Genomic DNA, 16240 nt, shown 5'->3' on the forward strand with positions numbered 1-16240 from the left:
CGCTCATGTATTATCTAGCTTCCCCTTAACTGCATTGATGTTATTCACCTCAACTACTCCATGTGATAACCCAAGTTTCACATTCTAACCATTCTCTGGGTAAAGAAGTTTTCCTGAATTCCCTGTTGGATTCATTAGTGACTATCTTATATTTATGACCCCAGGTTTTAGTCTCCCCCACAAATCCAAACATCTTCTAGATCTACCCTATTAAACGCTTACATAATCTTAAAGACTTCGAGCTCATCCTTTCCTTTTCTAGAGAAGAGAGCCCCAGCCTATTCAATCTCAAAACCTGTAACACACCATAATAGTTTTTTTTATTCATTCTTGGGATGTAAGTGTTGCCTACATGCCTAATTAGATAGTTGAGTCATTGCAATGGGACTGTGGTGTTTTTAAGCCTGTGTAACGGTGATCCCATTGGTTTCAATCCTTGGTCCGTAGGAAACACCGATCGCTCCGTGTTGTCGATCTCACAGGACTCCAAGATGATGGCGACAGGCAAGATGCAGATACCATTGGCCAGTGGTCCCGAACTGTAGCTTTGGCCAAAGCTTGCATTGATATATCTCGGACTAGCAGGAGGGACGAGTATAGTTCATCTAAGCGGAGGAAGGGCAAAGGTGGTGCCCTGTTGGAAGGAGCCAGCGACAGCCAGATGTGCGTAGAGATACACGCCAATCTGTTCATCACAAGTAACTCTTACGCGACAGTAAAGGATGCACTGCAAATCAGCAAAACCTCTCCCCTATGTTTGAAATGCCGGGACCTTCGAGCGGAGGAATTATCTGCAAAAAAGACAGTCAGTATCCTGGAGCTCTTGGACACAGTGGTTCTCAGGAAGATCGAGCTGCGTTACAACAATCTTGGTCTCTGTGGGCTCAGTACAGTGTTCCCTTACTTCTCGATGTTTGTGAATCTGATCAGCCTGAAGCTTCCCTACAGTAATATCGATGTGAGGCACATGACTTCAGAGATGGAAGAGTCCTTCCAGAGCATGGTGTCAGTGTTTAGTCAGCTACCTAATGTGAAGGAGTTAAACCTGGCATCCTCCAGACTATCTGGACGAATCCGTGAACTGCTGAGGTAAGTGACCAAACAGGTCTTTTGCTCCAGCTTTTGTCCCGTCGCTCCCATTCCCACACAGGTCTTCAGGTTGGCACAGTTGTGACATCAAAGGTAGGGTGATGGTGTAGAAATAAAGGATAGGGGCTTTTGGACTGGGCAACTGTACCCTTCATAACCACACCTTGTGAGGACCATCTTTGTGTGGGTAATAGTGAATAGAATCTAAGGTGGGAGCCTTTTATCTAGTCTCAGGCAACTCAGTGTTCAAAAGTTTATTTTTCTTTCCTCAATTCTCTTCATTTTATGTACAAAGTGTCAGCCTTGGCTCAGTGATTGAACTCTTGTTTCTGAGTCAGAAAGTTGTGAATTGAAATAAAAACAAGAAATGCTGGGACCACTCTGCAGGTCTGGCAGCATCTGTGGAAAGAGAAGCAGAGTTAACGTTTCAGGTCAGTGACCCTTCATCAGAAAAAAAAGATTAACTGGTCATTTATCTTGTTGCTGTTTGTGGGATGGCTGTTATGCCTGCTGTCAAAGCAATAGTGACTGCACTCTTCTGAATCTCTTTGGGGGCTGTGTGAGCACCATTTTGTGCTGAGCTGAGGCTTGGGTGGGTGATAGAGAACCTGGATTTCAATAGAGAGGTGAAGGTACCAGAGGAGTAGGGGGACAGAGCAAGGTGAGATTTAATGATGAAGCTCACATTGTCACCATGGCAGTTTGGACTGGGAAGCTGGTTGGAATTCTCTACCCCAGAGGGCTGTGGAAGCTCAGTCATTACGTATGTTTAAAGTAGAGATTGACAGATTTCTAAATACCAGTGACATAAAGGGATATGGGGATAGTGTAGGGAAAAGGCATTGAAGTGGATGATCAGCCATGCTCGTATTGAATGGCAGAGCAGGCCCGATGGGCTGAATGGCCTACTGCTCCTATGTTCCTATGAAAGTAAAGTCAGGTAGGGAGTAAGAGGCAAGATGTATCCATGAGCAAAGTTTCAGTCAAGGCCATGATGCCAATGCAATCATCCACCTCATCATGAATGGCAAAGGCTGTGTCACAATTGAACAAATTCTAGAGACAGATGCAGAGATAGGTGATTGTAGATCCATGGGGTCAGTGGTGGGATGGGTTATATTCTCTCTTGTTGGAGATGGTCATTGCCTGGCACTTGTGTGGCTTGAATGTTACTTGCCACTCATCAGCCCAAACCTGGTTGTTGTCCAGGTCTTGTTGCATATGGACATGGACTGTTTCAGTATCTCAGGAGTTGCAAATGGTGCTGAACATTGTGCAATCATCAGAAAACATCCCCACTTCTGAACTTATGATGGAGGGAAGGGCATTGATGAAGCAGCTGAAGATGGTTGGGCCCAGGACACTACCCTGAAGAACTCTTATAGTGAGATGCTGGGGCTGAGATGTTTGGCCTCCAACAACCATCTTCCTTTGTGCTAGGTATGACCACAGGCAGTGCTGAGAGTACAGTTCTGTGGGTACTGCCAATGATCTGGTACCTTGCTGAAATAGTCATTCTACATATGCAAGCAGAGGTAGTATGTGCTAACAGGCAGCTTGATTGAGGGAGGAGGGGCATATAGATCCAGTCTCCACATGCACTTTTTAAGTAGGGTCATTGGCTAGTGATTAGGAGCAAGTATCTTTACTGACTTGCTACAGCATTACAACGTAGAAGCCAGCTGTTCAGCCTCTACATAAGCCTTCATCCAAATCTTAAGAACCTGAGGTAGGAGCTGAAGTAGGTCCTTTGAGCCTACTCTGCCATTCAATTAGATCATGGCTGATCTACCACAATTCCACTTTCCTGTACTACTCCCATCTTGAATATATTCATTGAGCATCCACAGCTCTCTGGGGTAGAAAATTCCAAAGATTCACAACCCTTTGAGTGAAGAAATTTCTCATCTCAGTCCTAAACAGCTAACCCCGTGTTCTCGACTCTCTGGCCAGGGGAAGCGGGCACTCTGCATCCACCCTGTCAAACCCCTTAAGAATGTTATACCTTTCAATTAGATCATCTCTCATTCTTCTACACTCCAGGGAACATAGGTCTAGTCTCTCTTTATAGGAATAAGGAAGGATGTAAATACGTTGGAAGCAGTTCAGAGAAGGTTTACTAGACTAATAACTGGAATGACGGGTTGTCTTACGAGGAAAGGTTGGACAGGCTAGGCTTGTATTCGCTGGAGTTTAGGGGAGAGTAAGAGGTGACTTGATTGAAACATATAAGATCCTGAGGGGTCTTGACAGGGTGGATGTGGAAAGGATGTTTTCTCTTGTGGGAGAATCTAGAACTAGGGGTCACTGTTTAAAAATAAGGGATCATCCATTTAAGACAGATAAGAAATTTTTTTCTCAAAAGGCAGTGGAAGCAGAGTCTTTGAATATTTTTAAGGCAGAGGTCGATAGATTCTTGATGAGCAAGGGGGTGAAAGGTTATCGGGGGTAGGCGGGAATGTGGAGTTGAGATTGCAATCAGATCAACCATGATCTTATTGAATGGCGGAGCAAGCTCGAGGGGCCGAGTGGCCTACTCCTGCTCCTTGTTTGTATGTATCCATTCTGAGGTAAGAAGACCAAAACTGCACACGGTACTCTAGGTGTGACCTTACCAATGCCCTGTACAATTGTAGTGAGACTTCTTTACTCTTATACTCCAATCCCTTTGTAACGAATGCTAACATACCATTTGTCTTTCTAATTGTTTGCTGTACCTGCATGTTAAACTTGCTGTGATACATGCAAACATTTCCTAGTCTCTCACCAAAGTGGATAGTTTCACACTTTTCCACATTGTATTTCATCTGTCATAGGAACGTAGGAGTAGGCCATCTGGCCCCTCGAGCCTGCTCTGCCATTTTCTTGCACTATCTCCATATCCCTTGATATCTTTAATATCTAGAAATCTATTGATCTCTGTCTTGAACATACTGAATGACTTGAGCCTCCACAGCCCTAGGGTAGAGAATTCCAAAGATTCACCACCCTCTGAGTGAAGAAATTCCTCCTCATCTCAGTCTTAAATGGTCTACTCCTTATTACGAGACTGTGGTTCCAGACGCCCCCCCAGCCAAGGGAAACATCCTTCCTGCACCTAACCTATCGAGCCCTGTAAGAATTTTTTTTTTTCGGGATACAGCACTGAAACAGGCCCTTCGGCCCACCGAGTCTGTGCCGACCAACAACCACCCATTTATATAACCCTACAGAAATCCCATATTCCCTACCACCTACCTACACTAGGGCCAATTTACAATGGCCAATTTACCTATCACCTGCAAGTCTTTGGCTGTGGGAGGAAACCAGAGCACCCGGCGAAAACCCACGTGGTCACAGGGAGAACTTGCAAACTCCGCACAGGCAGTACCCAGAATCGAATCCGGGTCCCTGGAGCTGTGAGGCTGCGGTGCTAACCACTGCGTCACTGTGCCGCCCCATTTTGTATGCTTCAATGAGATCACCCGTCATTTTTCTAAACTCTAAAGGATATAGGCCCAGTCTCCTCATAGGACAATCCTGCCATCCGAGAAATTAGTCTGGTGAAACTTCGTTACACTCCCTCTATGGCAAGTATATCCTTCCTTAGGTAAGGAGACCAAAACTGTACACAATACTCCAGGTTTCACTGAGGCTGTATACAATTGCAGCAAGACTTCTTTACTCCTGTACTCAGATTCTTTTGCAATAAAGGCCAATGTACCATTTGCCTTCCAAATTGCTTGCTTTACCTGCATGTTAGCTTTCAGTGACTTATGAACAAGGACACCAACACTTCTCAATCTCTCATGTTCCGACCGAGGCGAGAGGAGTGCACTGTTTATTCTAATCCCACTTCTCCACAGGTCACAACAAACATTTCAGTTTTCCTAATTACTGATCCAGTCAATCATAGAATCTATTTTTCCCAGAATAAAATACACCAAAATTATCAGTTTGTTATAAAACAAGTCTTAACCAGTAATGAAGCAAAGCATAAACACACAGATTGAATTATAACAGTTCCCTTTTTACCTTAGCCTCTCTCTCTCACACACACACACACACACACACGCTGGTTAACCTGAAAAATAAAGGGATTTGCATTTTAGAGCTCTCTTACAAAAAAGGACAAAAAAAAACACGGGTTAAATACTTGCTAATTCTTGAAGAAGAAAGCGAAGATATGGAAAGATGTCCTTTGTTTTAGTTTGGCATCCCATGTGCATATAGACGACTGTCACTGGGATCTTCCTAGAACTGTTCTTTCCAGGTGACGTTGAAGATCAGTTTGGGTAGGCTTTCCCAGAAATGCAGCAACAGAGGTTTCACATAGGCCTTAAAGCAGAAATGCAGCAACAGGATTTCATATCCCACACATGCGATATGCAGGCATTCTTCACATTTAGGAGGAAAGAGGAGACTGACACATTGGAGATGAGCTAGGTTTTCTTAGCAGGCGAAAAAACAACTTGTTTTTCACAATTTAAAGTGGAACCAAAAGCTTTCAAGGAGTTGAGCCTCTTGACCTGTATAAATCTTGACCGGTCACTTCTCCGTAAACATCTTCTCCAGGTCAAAACAACAAGCTCCATTAACCAATTCTCAATCTATGCCAGTATATACCTTCAATCCCATGTGCTCTAATTTTGCTTACTAACCTCTTGTATGGGACCTTATCGAAAGCCTTCTGAAATCCAAATGCACCACATCCACTGGTTTCCCCCATAGCATTCTGGTATTTTATCTGAAAACAGGTGCCTTCCAGTAAGAGCTTGTTTACAAGCCAAGTCCAAGAAGCCTTCGGGTGGCCTCTTTTTAAAAAAAAACACAAATTTCAGCATTTCTTCAAGCTTCCAGATGAATCAATGTTTATAATTCAACTATAAGTCCTTAAAAACATATTTCACCATGAAAAGCACTCTTGTAACACTCACCATTTAAGAAATACTCTGCATTTCTGTTTTTCCTGCCAAAGTAGATAACTTCACATTTTTCCACATTATATTCCATCAGCGGTGTTCTTGCCCTCTCACTTGGCCTGCCTAAATTCCCTTAAAGCCTCTTTGCATCCTCCACACAACTCACATTCCCACCGAGATTTGTATCATCAGCAAACTTGAAAATATTACATTTGGTCCCCACATCCAAATCATTGATATAGATTATGAATAGCTGGGGCCCAAGCACTGTTCCTTGCAGTACCCCACTAGTCACAGCCTGCCAATCTGGGAATGACCCATTTATTCCTACATGTTGTTTTCTGTCCATTAATCAATTCTCAATCCATGCCAGTATATTACCTCCAATCCATGTGCTCTAATTTTGCTTACTAACCTCTTGTGTAGGACCTTATCGAAAGCCTTCTGAAATCCAAATGCACCACATCCACTTGTTTCCCCCATATCCATTCTGCTAGTTACATCCTCAAGATCTTAACAGGTTTGTCAAACATGATTTCCCTTTCATAAATCCATGTTGACTGCCGAATCCTACCATTACTTTCTAAGTGTCCAGTTATCATATCCTTCTAGCATTTTCTCTACTACTGATGCTAGGTAATGGGTCTGTAGTTCCTTGTTTTCTCTCTCCCTCTTTTCTTAAATAGTGGGGTTACATTTGCTACCTTCTAATCTTCAGGAACCGCTCCAGATTCTATAGAATTTTGGAAGATGATCACCAATGCATCCACTATCTCTACAGCCACTCTTTCAACACTCTGGGATGTAGATCATCAGGGATTTATCAACTTTCAGTCCCATTAATTTCTCCAGTACTTTTTTTTTTTTACTAATACTAATTTCTTTCCGTTCCTGATTTTCACTAGTCCCCTGTTCTCTTTAGTATTTCTGGGAGGTGTTTTGTGTCTTCCTCTGTGAAAACAGACACAAAGTATTTGTTTAATTTCTCTGCCATATCCTTATTCCACATTATAAATTCCACTGTCTCTGCTTGTAATGGGCCCACATTTGTCTTTGCTAATCTTTTCCTTTTTACATACCTACAGAAGCTATTACAGTCCGTTTTTATGTTTCTCGCTAGTTTCTATCCATATTCTATTTTCTCTTTATCAGTTTCTTGGTCCTCCTTTGCTGAATTCTAAAATGCTTCCAATCCTCAGGCTCACTACTTTTTTGGCAACTTTATAAGCCTCTTCCTTTGATCTAATACCATCTTTAACTTCTCTTGTCAGCCACGGTTGCATCAATTTTTCTGTTGGGTTTTTGTGCCTCAAAGGAGTCTATATTTGTTGTAAACTATGTATTATTTCTTTAAATAGCAGTTGTCTTCTACCATTGTACCTGTTGATGTAGTTTCCCAATCTACCACAGCCAACTTGCCCCTCATACCTTCGTAGTTTCCTTTGTTTAGATTTAAGACCCTAGTTTCAGATTGAACCTCATCACTTTCAAACTTAATGTAAAATTCTATCATATTGTGGTCACTGTTCCCTAAACGCTCCTTTATGACGAGATTATTAATTAGTCCTTTCTCATTGGACAATACCAGATCTAAAAAAGCCCGTTCTCTCGTTTGTTGCTCAACATATTATTCTAGAAAACCATCTCGAATACCTTCCAGGAATTCGTCCTCCAGCATTAGTGCTAATTGGGTTTACCTAGTCTGTATGCTGATTGAAGTCCCCCATGATTACTGTATTACCCTTGTTACATGCACCTCTAATTTCCCGATTTATACTGAGCCCTACATTATCACTATGGTTTGGTGGCCTATAAACAACTCCTACCAATGTTTGCTGCCCCTTGCTGTTTCTTAGCTCTACTCAAACTGATTCGACATCTTGATCTTTCAATCCAAGAACGCCTCTCACTAATGTACTGATCTCATCCTTTATTAAGAGTGGTATGCCACCTCCTTTTCCTTTTTGCCTATCCTTCCTAAATGTTGAATACCCTTGACATTCAGTTCCCAGCCTTGGTCACTCTGCAGCCACGTGTCTGTAATGCCAATTAGATGATACCTGTGCTGTCAATTCATCTACCTTGTTGTGAATGCTGTGTGCATTCAGATTGCATTGCAGCCAGTGTTTATATGGCTGGTCCAGTTCAGTTTCTGGTCAATAGTAACCCACCGGATGATGTTTATGGGGGATTTAGTGCTGGTAATGCCATTGAATGTCAAGGGGAGATGATTATATTCTCTCTGGTTGGAGATCGTCATTGCCTGGCACTTGTGTGCTGCGAATGTCGCTTGCCACATCAGCCCAAGCCTGAATGTTCTCCAGTTCTTGCTGCATGTGGGCATGGACTGCTTCAGTATCTGGGGAGTCGCGAATGGTACGGAGTACTACAATCATCAGCAACATTCCGACTTTTGACTTAATTATGTAGGGAAGGTCAATGGTGATGCAGCTGAAGATGGTTGGGCCTAAGAGACTACTCTGAGGAACCTCTGCGGTGATGTTCTGGGGCTGAGATAATTGACGCCAACAACCATCCTCCTCTGTGCTAGGTATGACTATAACCAGTGGAGTTTTCTTCCTGATTCCCATTAACATCAATTTTGTTCAGGCTCCTTGATATCAAGGATAGTCAGTCTCACCTGACTTCTGGAATTCAACTCTTTTGTCCATGTTTGAAACAAGGCTGTAATGAGGTCTGTAGCTGAGTGTCCCTGGTGGAACCCAAATTGAGCATTGGCGAGCAGGTTTTTGCTGTGTAAATGCTGCTTGATAGCATTGTCGGCGACACCTTCCATCACTTTACTGATGATTGAGTAGACTGATTGGGTATTAATTGGCTGGATTGGATTTGTCCTGCTTTTTGTGGACAGGACATAGCTGGGCAATTTTCCACATTGTCAGGTAGATTCCAGTGTTGTAGCTATACTGGAACAGGTTTGTGAGGGGTGCGACCAGTTCTGGAGCAGAAGTACTACAGCCGTATATTGTCAGGGTCCATAGCCTTTGCTGTATCCGGTGCCTTCACCTATTTCTTGATATCACGTGGAGTGAATAGAATTGGCTGGAGACTGGCATCTGAGCGTGTGGGGACCTCAGGAGCAGGCTGAGGTGGATCATCTACTCGGCACTTTTGGCTGAAGATGGATGCAAATGCTTCACCCTTTACTTTTGCACTAATGTGCTGGGCTTCCCCATCATTGAGGATAATGACATTTATGGAGCTTCCTCCTCTAGTTAATTGTTTAATTGTCCGCCACCATTCATGACTGGATGTAGCAGGACTGCAGAACTTTAATCTGATCCATTCTTGGTGGTATTGCTTTGCTCTTTCTATTGCATGCTGCTTCTGCTGTTTAGCATGCATGTAGTCCTGTGTTGTAGCTTCACCAGGTTTGCACCTCATTTTTTTGTTATGCCTGATGCTGCTTGTTTGATCGGCATCCCATCCACCACCTTAAATATTTACTCCATCCACCACCGGTGCACAATGACAGCAGTGTGCACCACCTACAAGATGCACTGCAGCAACTCACCAGGTCTCCTCTAACTGCACCTTCCAAACCCATGACTTCTGCCACCTAGAAGGACAGGGACAGCATGGGAACACCATCACTGCAACTTCCCCTCAAGTCGTAAACCATCCTGACTTGGAGCTAAATTGCTGTTCCTTCACTGTCACTACGTCTAAAGCCTGGAATTCCCTCCGTAACAGCTTGCGGGTGTACATGCACCAGATGTACTGCAGCGGTTCAAGAAGGTGGCTCAGCACCACTTTCTCGAGGTTAATTGAGGAAGCGAAACAAATGTTGGCTTTGCAGGCTACATTGTCTTGGATGGTGTCGCGCTTCTTGAATTGCACTCATCCAGGCAGGTGGCAAGTATTCCATCACACTCCTGAATTGTGCCTTGGACAACAGGTTTTGCAGAGTCGGGAGGTGAGTTAGTCACTACAGAATTCCCAACCTCTGACCTGCTCTTGTAGCTGCTGTATTTATATGGCTGGTCCAGTTGAGCCTGATCAATAGCAAACCCCAAGATTTTGATGGTATGGGATTCAGCGATGTTAATGCTGTTGAATGTCAAGGGGAGATGGTCAGATTCTCTCTTGTTGGAGAAGGTCACTATCTGGCAGTTGTGTGGCATAAAAGTTACTTCAGAATTTTCCAACAAAGAGTTTCTTTTTAGTATCTGCCTGCATCCATTTAGCCTATAAAGACCAACTGGTGTAACCCCTCCCCACAGAGCCGTCGTAGCTGAGGATGTTGGATATAGACTGGGGACCTTCTGTTATATCACATGGTGCATTTACCCAGGGACCTATTGTGAAGCCTTCTTTGTTTTAGTTAAAATATTCCGATCAACATTCTCATTGAAAGACTTGGAGAGAGATACAGGTCCTTCAGCCCACCAAGTCTGCGCTGACCATCAACCCACCCATTTATACTAACCCTACATTAATCCCATTTTCCCTTTCACATCCCCACCTTCCCTCAATTTTCCTACCACCTATCTACACTACGGGCAATTTTTACAATGGCCAATTTACCTATCAACCCGCAAGTCTTTGGCATGTGGGAGGAAACCGGAGCACCCAGAGGAAACCCACGCAGTCATAGGGAGAACTTGCAGTACCCAGAACCTGACCTGGGTCGTTGGAGCTGTGAGGCTGTGGTACTAACCACTGTGTTGTCCGACTTGAGATCCCGTTGACTCTTAAATGTAGTGTTTGACTATTGTTCAAGGTGAATGTTTCTGTGCTTCATTGTTGCAAATCGAACAACTGGGTACAATCCCAGTGTACAACAACCAGACTGTTGCCCAGAAAGCAGTTGTTTGCTATGTGCTTCACCAGCCTCCTACTTTCACTACCCTGCAGTCACCACCAGTGGCTAGACAGCCTGGTGCTGCTTGTAGCTCAGGATGGCGATCAGGCTGGGTTGTGATGCCTTCCAGCTGAACAAATGCACCTTCCTAACAGCACTCTGCGTGTACCCACACCAGATGGACTGCAGCGGTTCAAGAAAACGGCCCACCATCACCTTCTCGAGGGCAATTAGGGATCGGCAACAAATGTTAGTCGTGCCATCGACACTCACAACCCATGAACGAATAAAACAAAAGCCTGAAGAATGCCCACATGGGTGTGATCCTGGGGCACTCACTGAACTGTTGTATTGTGAGAAATGGGGTTTGACACCCATTTTAAGTGATGTTGGTTGAGGGATAAATATTGGCCAGGACACTGGAAAGAACTGCCCTGTTATGTCCATCTAAGAGGGGCTTGGAGCACAGTCTCAGGATAAGGGGTCAATCATTCAGGACTGAGATGAGGAGAAATTACTTCACTCAAAGTGTTGGGTGTCTTTGGAATTCTGTACCCCAAAGGGTTGTAGATGCTCCATCGTTGAATACATTTAAGCCTGTGATAGATAGATTTTTGGTCCTAAGGAATTGAGGGTTATGGCAGGCGGTGGGAAAGTAGAGTTGAATCCTGAGATCAGCCATAATCATATTGAATGGCAGAGCAGGCTTGATGGGCCATATGGTCTACTTCTGTTCCTATTTCTTGTTTAACATCTCAAGCAAAAGATGGCACCTCTGATGGAGCACTGGTGTGAGGCTAGATTTGGCGCTGAAGTTTCTGGAGTGGGATTTGAACTCGCAACTTTCTGACTCGGGTGAGAGAGTGAGCCATGGCTGACACCTTTAACTGAAAGGTGAAATGTACTTGTGCATAGGAGTCATGTAGTGTCCTGTTGCAGTTTCTCCTTGGTATCATGTTTTATGTATTAGTGCTGTTGGTTAGAGGCAACTAGGAGCAGTGATTTTTTTGATGGTACATCCCCTCTTGTGGCATTGCAAAGGAAGTTTTGCTATAGAGAAACTCAGTCCTACCATTCCGGTTGGTATATTTTGGTGGTATCAGAATTTTGTGGGTTCAAGCAATTAGGGATGGGCAATAAATACTGGCCTAGCCAGCGACACCCACATCCCATGAATGGATAAAAAAAATTTTTAAAAGCCCCACTCCAGAACTGCCACTGGTGCAGTACTGACCAAGTGCTGTACTGTCGGCCTTCAAATGAGAGATTAAAGCTGTCTTGATGTAATTGTGCCAGTGGTGTTTTACCTCCACTAAAGCCAGGACTCCTCCCAATGTTCCTCCTTCCCAGCACCGCCAAATAACTTAATGGCCTGTTGTGCATAAGTTGGGCAGTGTTTACTGTGTGAAGGTAATTGTAAGAGAACCAGAGGGGAGAGGAGATTTTTTTTTACACTGAGTCATGATGATCTGGAATGCACTGCCTGAAATGCGGTGGAATCAGATTCAATAGTAATTGAAGGGGTTGTGGGCAAAGAGCAGGGGGACTGGGACTATTTAGATATCTCTGCTAAAAAAAGAGCTGACACAGGCATGATGAGCCAAATAGCCCCTACTGTGCTGTATGAATTCTTTGGAGGGCTGTGGGATCTTCTGAGCGGTGTGATGAGGCAATATATGAACACAAGTTCTTGTCTGTCTTTGTCTCACTGATGGTGTCCATCCCTTATTTAAAATAAAAACTTCTCTTAGGCTGCCTCTGACGTGCTACTTTCAGTAAGCAATTTGATTTTCTGCTGTTTGCTGTCTGATATAGAATGACTGTGTCATAGATTGGCCCTGCTTATGTGGAGTGTAATGGATTTGTTTCAAATAGTGTCTTGCAGAAACCCTTGGAAAGCTTGGAACTCGCTTACTGCTACCTTCTACCAACTGATGCAACCTACCTGGCCAACAGCCATCACGCCCCTTCCCTAAGGAAGCTGGATCTAAGTGGCAACAACCTGTCCGATGTCCTCCTCGGCCCCTTTTGCCAGATCCTGCAGCACTCCTCCACCTCGCTGGTCTACCTGGACATCATGGAGTGCAGAGTGATGGACAGACAGCTCACTTCCTTCCTGCCTGCCCTCAGACAATGTTCTCAGCTCCAGTACTTCAGCTGTTTCTGTAATCCTATTTCCAGCCAGGGCCTCAAGGCTTTGCTTCACACCGCAGTGCAGCTACCAGTCCTTAAAATCGTTGTACACCCTATCCCGGTCGACTGCTACGAAGAAGGACTCCCCTGGCCCCCATCCACATATGACCTTATTGACTACAGTATTGATCAAGAGAAACTCAGTAGGGTTGATGCAGAACTAAACGAGATACGGTTAAAGGCAGTGCGAACAGATATTGTTACAACAGTTGAGTTATACAATGACTTCTCACTCGATATGTTGCAGTTGTACTGAAGCAAACACCTTTTGTTTTTAACAACAGGAACAACTTGTATTAAATGCTTTTGAGACACATACAATTTATATGAATTGGTTTTATGTGTTAACTATTACCTGGTTAGATAGTTATATATCTATGTCTTATATATAGTTTAAAAGCATCGGCGCATTTGTAATAAATTTCATTTCATTTACTTACCTTTTCAAGGAAGCAATAAGATGAACCATTTTCTTCAATGTCTTCGCCTGCCCTGTGCATATACAGGATGCATAGTGGAACCAATTCTCATTCCGTTCCCTCTCCCCACCGCTGCAAGTCAGTCCATTAGCCAGTGGGTTCAGTTTGAAATGGAAGGTGTTGGTTACAGGAATGAGAGGGTGGTTTGTAGATTGGGGAGGGGCAGGCTGTGAAGTGAATTGACTAAATACCTCTTGACCAGTGAAGGGCCGGTTGAGCGACGGTGCATTTCAATAAAGAACGAGTCTCGTGCTGGTTCTTGTCTAGCCTTGAGTGGATGTGGAAGAAATAAAGAAACAACTGTAGTCAGGGTCTCTGGAATTATGCTGCACCTCTGGGCCAAATTGTGCAGCCCCAATCAATTTGTGCATTGTGAAATTGTAAATCTGGAGAGAAGTTTATCCCAGGTGGGAAATGTCTCAATGTATATAGTAGTTTTTTAAATGTTGAGAGAAGTAGCTTACTGTACACTTATCAGTTCACCCATGTGCTGCTCAGCTGTTTAGTAACAGCAGCCAATGAACCATTAGTCCTACTTTTCACTGACTCAGGTAAATCAGTTTGAAGTTCGGAGGCAGCTTGCCAAATTGGTGCCTTTTTTAAAGGTGGTGCTTTCAAGTGTAGCAGCCGTTAACCATGTTGTTAAACTGTTTGTGTCAGATTAGAGGTTAAAAATGAAACATTTTATTACTTGGTGTGTTTGAAGTGCTGGTGTCAGCCCTTGTTGGCAGATGGATGCAGTAACTAGCTGGTATTATGGTCAACCTGTGTTTAGCTGATTGTTAAATTAAACAAACCAAGGGGCTACAGTGTTGTAATTATATATGGGTAGAAACCTAATGCTGAGGCTGTGTTCACCATAGAGGAATGCGTAACTTGAAATTCCTGGTGTGTTTTGAACATAGGGGCTGAATATAGCATCAGAGGCTGAACCCAATTGAATTGCTCTACAGAGAGCAGGTGTGGACTTGATGGGCCAAATGGCCTCCTTTTGTGTCGTTATGACTTGATAACGCAGCTGGTTGAAGAGCTGAAGCACCAAGGTTACTGAGTGTTCTACAAACCAAGTGTAGAGATTAGAAGATTGGTGTTGGCCGACACATCAGATTGAAGCCACCAACTCTGGGCGCAGCTATTTAATACAACATAGTGGCTGATGATACAAATCATAATTTACAGTGCCATGGAATTGCAGGATACCAGGGACTCCAATGGCATCTTAGGGAGCAGTAGCAGAGACTGAGAGAAGTGGCAGCTCGTTAAATGCTTAACCAAAAAAACAGTAGCGGCTGCTCACGCGAGACTGAAAACCCACTGGGTAAGAGAATCGTGGACCAATCATCAATATTCCCTCTAATTTTTGTTTGCTGTGAATGCTTGTCTTGTTGCACTGTATGGTCCCCTTAAGATTGACACCAAGCTGCACATCTTAAAAGGAACATTACTTGTGCACATTCCCAATTGGTGCATGGCTACGCACTTGCGCAGCTTAGAAGGAAATTTGGTCGCCACCAGTGAGTGACTGGGATTGGATTTGCTACATGGAATGCAAACTTCATAGGGAGCCTGTAACAGGAGATATATATCACTTTTTATTCATTTGTGGGATTGAACATTGCCAGCATTTATTGTCCATCCCTAAAGCTGATTTGCTACCATTTATCTGTACCCTGAGCCCTCTAACAACTGCTTGTGTGCAATATTGCATTCTGCCAGACACGAGGAGCTGCTTTTTCATTGACAAACAGACACTGCAAAAAGCAACCAGGCTATCCAAATTAGACAGCTTGTGGATTAAAAAGATGTAGCCTAGCACCAATGGGAAGTACTTGATGGTTATGAAGTAAAGATAAAAGCAAAATATTGCAGATGCTGGAAATACTCAGGTCAGGCAGCACCTGTGGAGAGAGAAATAGTTAGCATTTCAGGATGATTATCTTTCCATTTGTCCTGCTCCCCCTTTGCACTTGCTTAAAAGATGTTACATCTCCTAACCTCCAGTTCTCATGATATGAAACGTTAACTGTTTCTGTCTCTGCAGATGCTGCCAGACCTGCTGAGTTTTCAGCATTTTCTGCTTTTGCCTCATAAATGTAATTGGCAACTGGGGCAGATATCATCTCCAGAGTAACCTTTTCTCCAGCTTGCCTCACTGAATCTGGTATTGGCTTTCTGAAGATTGGGACACTAAACTGCAGAATAAAACCTCCAGTGATGCTCACTGCCATCTTGAATTACAATGTTGAAGTTTGTGGGCAGCCCAGCCCTATTTGATTTATCATTGTGTTTGTATAAAATACACTTTTTTTTAAAAGGGCAAAGACATTTTAGCTGCTCTGTAAAAATGTGGGTTAGATTTGAGCCGGTGTTCTTATTTACCATTATTGTACTTCAGAGATGTATACAATAAAATTGAACTATTTTTTTCTCTGAAAATGAATGTGCCATTATACCTGTCGATCTTGCTGTATTGCTACATCACTGGGGCTGCACATAAATATGGGGAAGTCCATTACTGATATACCACATCATCCTACACAGAGCAAGAGTTGATGTACTGTGGTTTGCTTTGCATGCGGTTTCTACCTTGTGTATCACATCTTGGCCCATTTAAGACAACGCTTACTGCAGGTTGGATTTGTGGGTGGAGTTTGAGTTTCATTAATTTCAGCTGCTGATTGATGCAGAGACTGGTTGGGCCAATGGCCGGTTACTGCACTGTAACCTGTATCCGCATTTATCTGTTGCACAGG

General features: G+C 43.6%; 1 protein-coding gene across 3 annotated transcripts in view; it reads left to right on the top strand.

Annotated features, from left to right (window-relative positions):
- Window positions 1–15900, top strand: part of LOC137350958 (leucine-rich repeat-containing protein 14-like) — a 33351-nt gene extending 17451 nt beyond the window's left edge. For all 3 annotated transcript variants that reach the window (XM_068015732.1, XM_068015734.1, XM_068015733.1), the window contains 2 exons: window positions 448–1089; window positions 12691–15900. In XM_068015732.1, coding sequence (XP_067871833.1) covers window positions 448–1089; window positions 12691–13264 — 1216 coding nt within the window. In that variant the 3' untranslated portion in view covers window positions 13265–15900. The remainder of the gene's footprint in view (window positions 1–447; window positions 1090–12690) is intronic.
- The last annotated feature ends 340 nt before the right edge of the window (window positions 15901–16240 follow it).

Source organism: Heterodontus francisci, chromosome 2 (assembly GCF_036365525.1).
Source record: "Heterodontus francisci isolate sHetFra1 chromosome 2, sHetFra1.hap1, whole genome shotgun sequence".
NCBI classification, from domain to species: Eukaryota; Metazoa; Chordata; class Chondrichthyes; order Heterodontiformes; family Heterodontidae; genus Heterodontus; species Heterodontus francisci.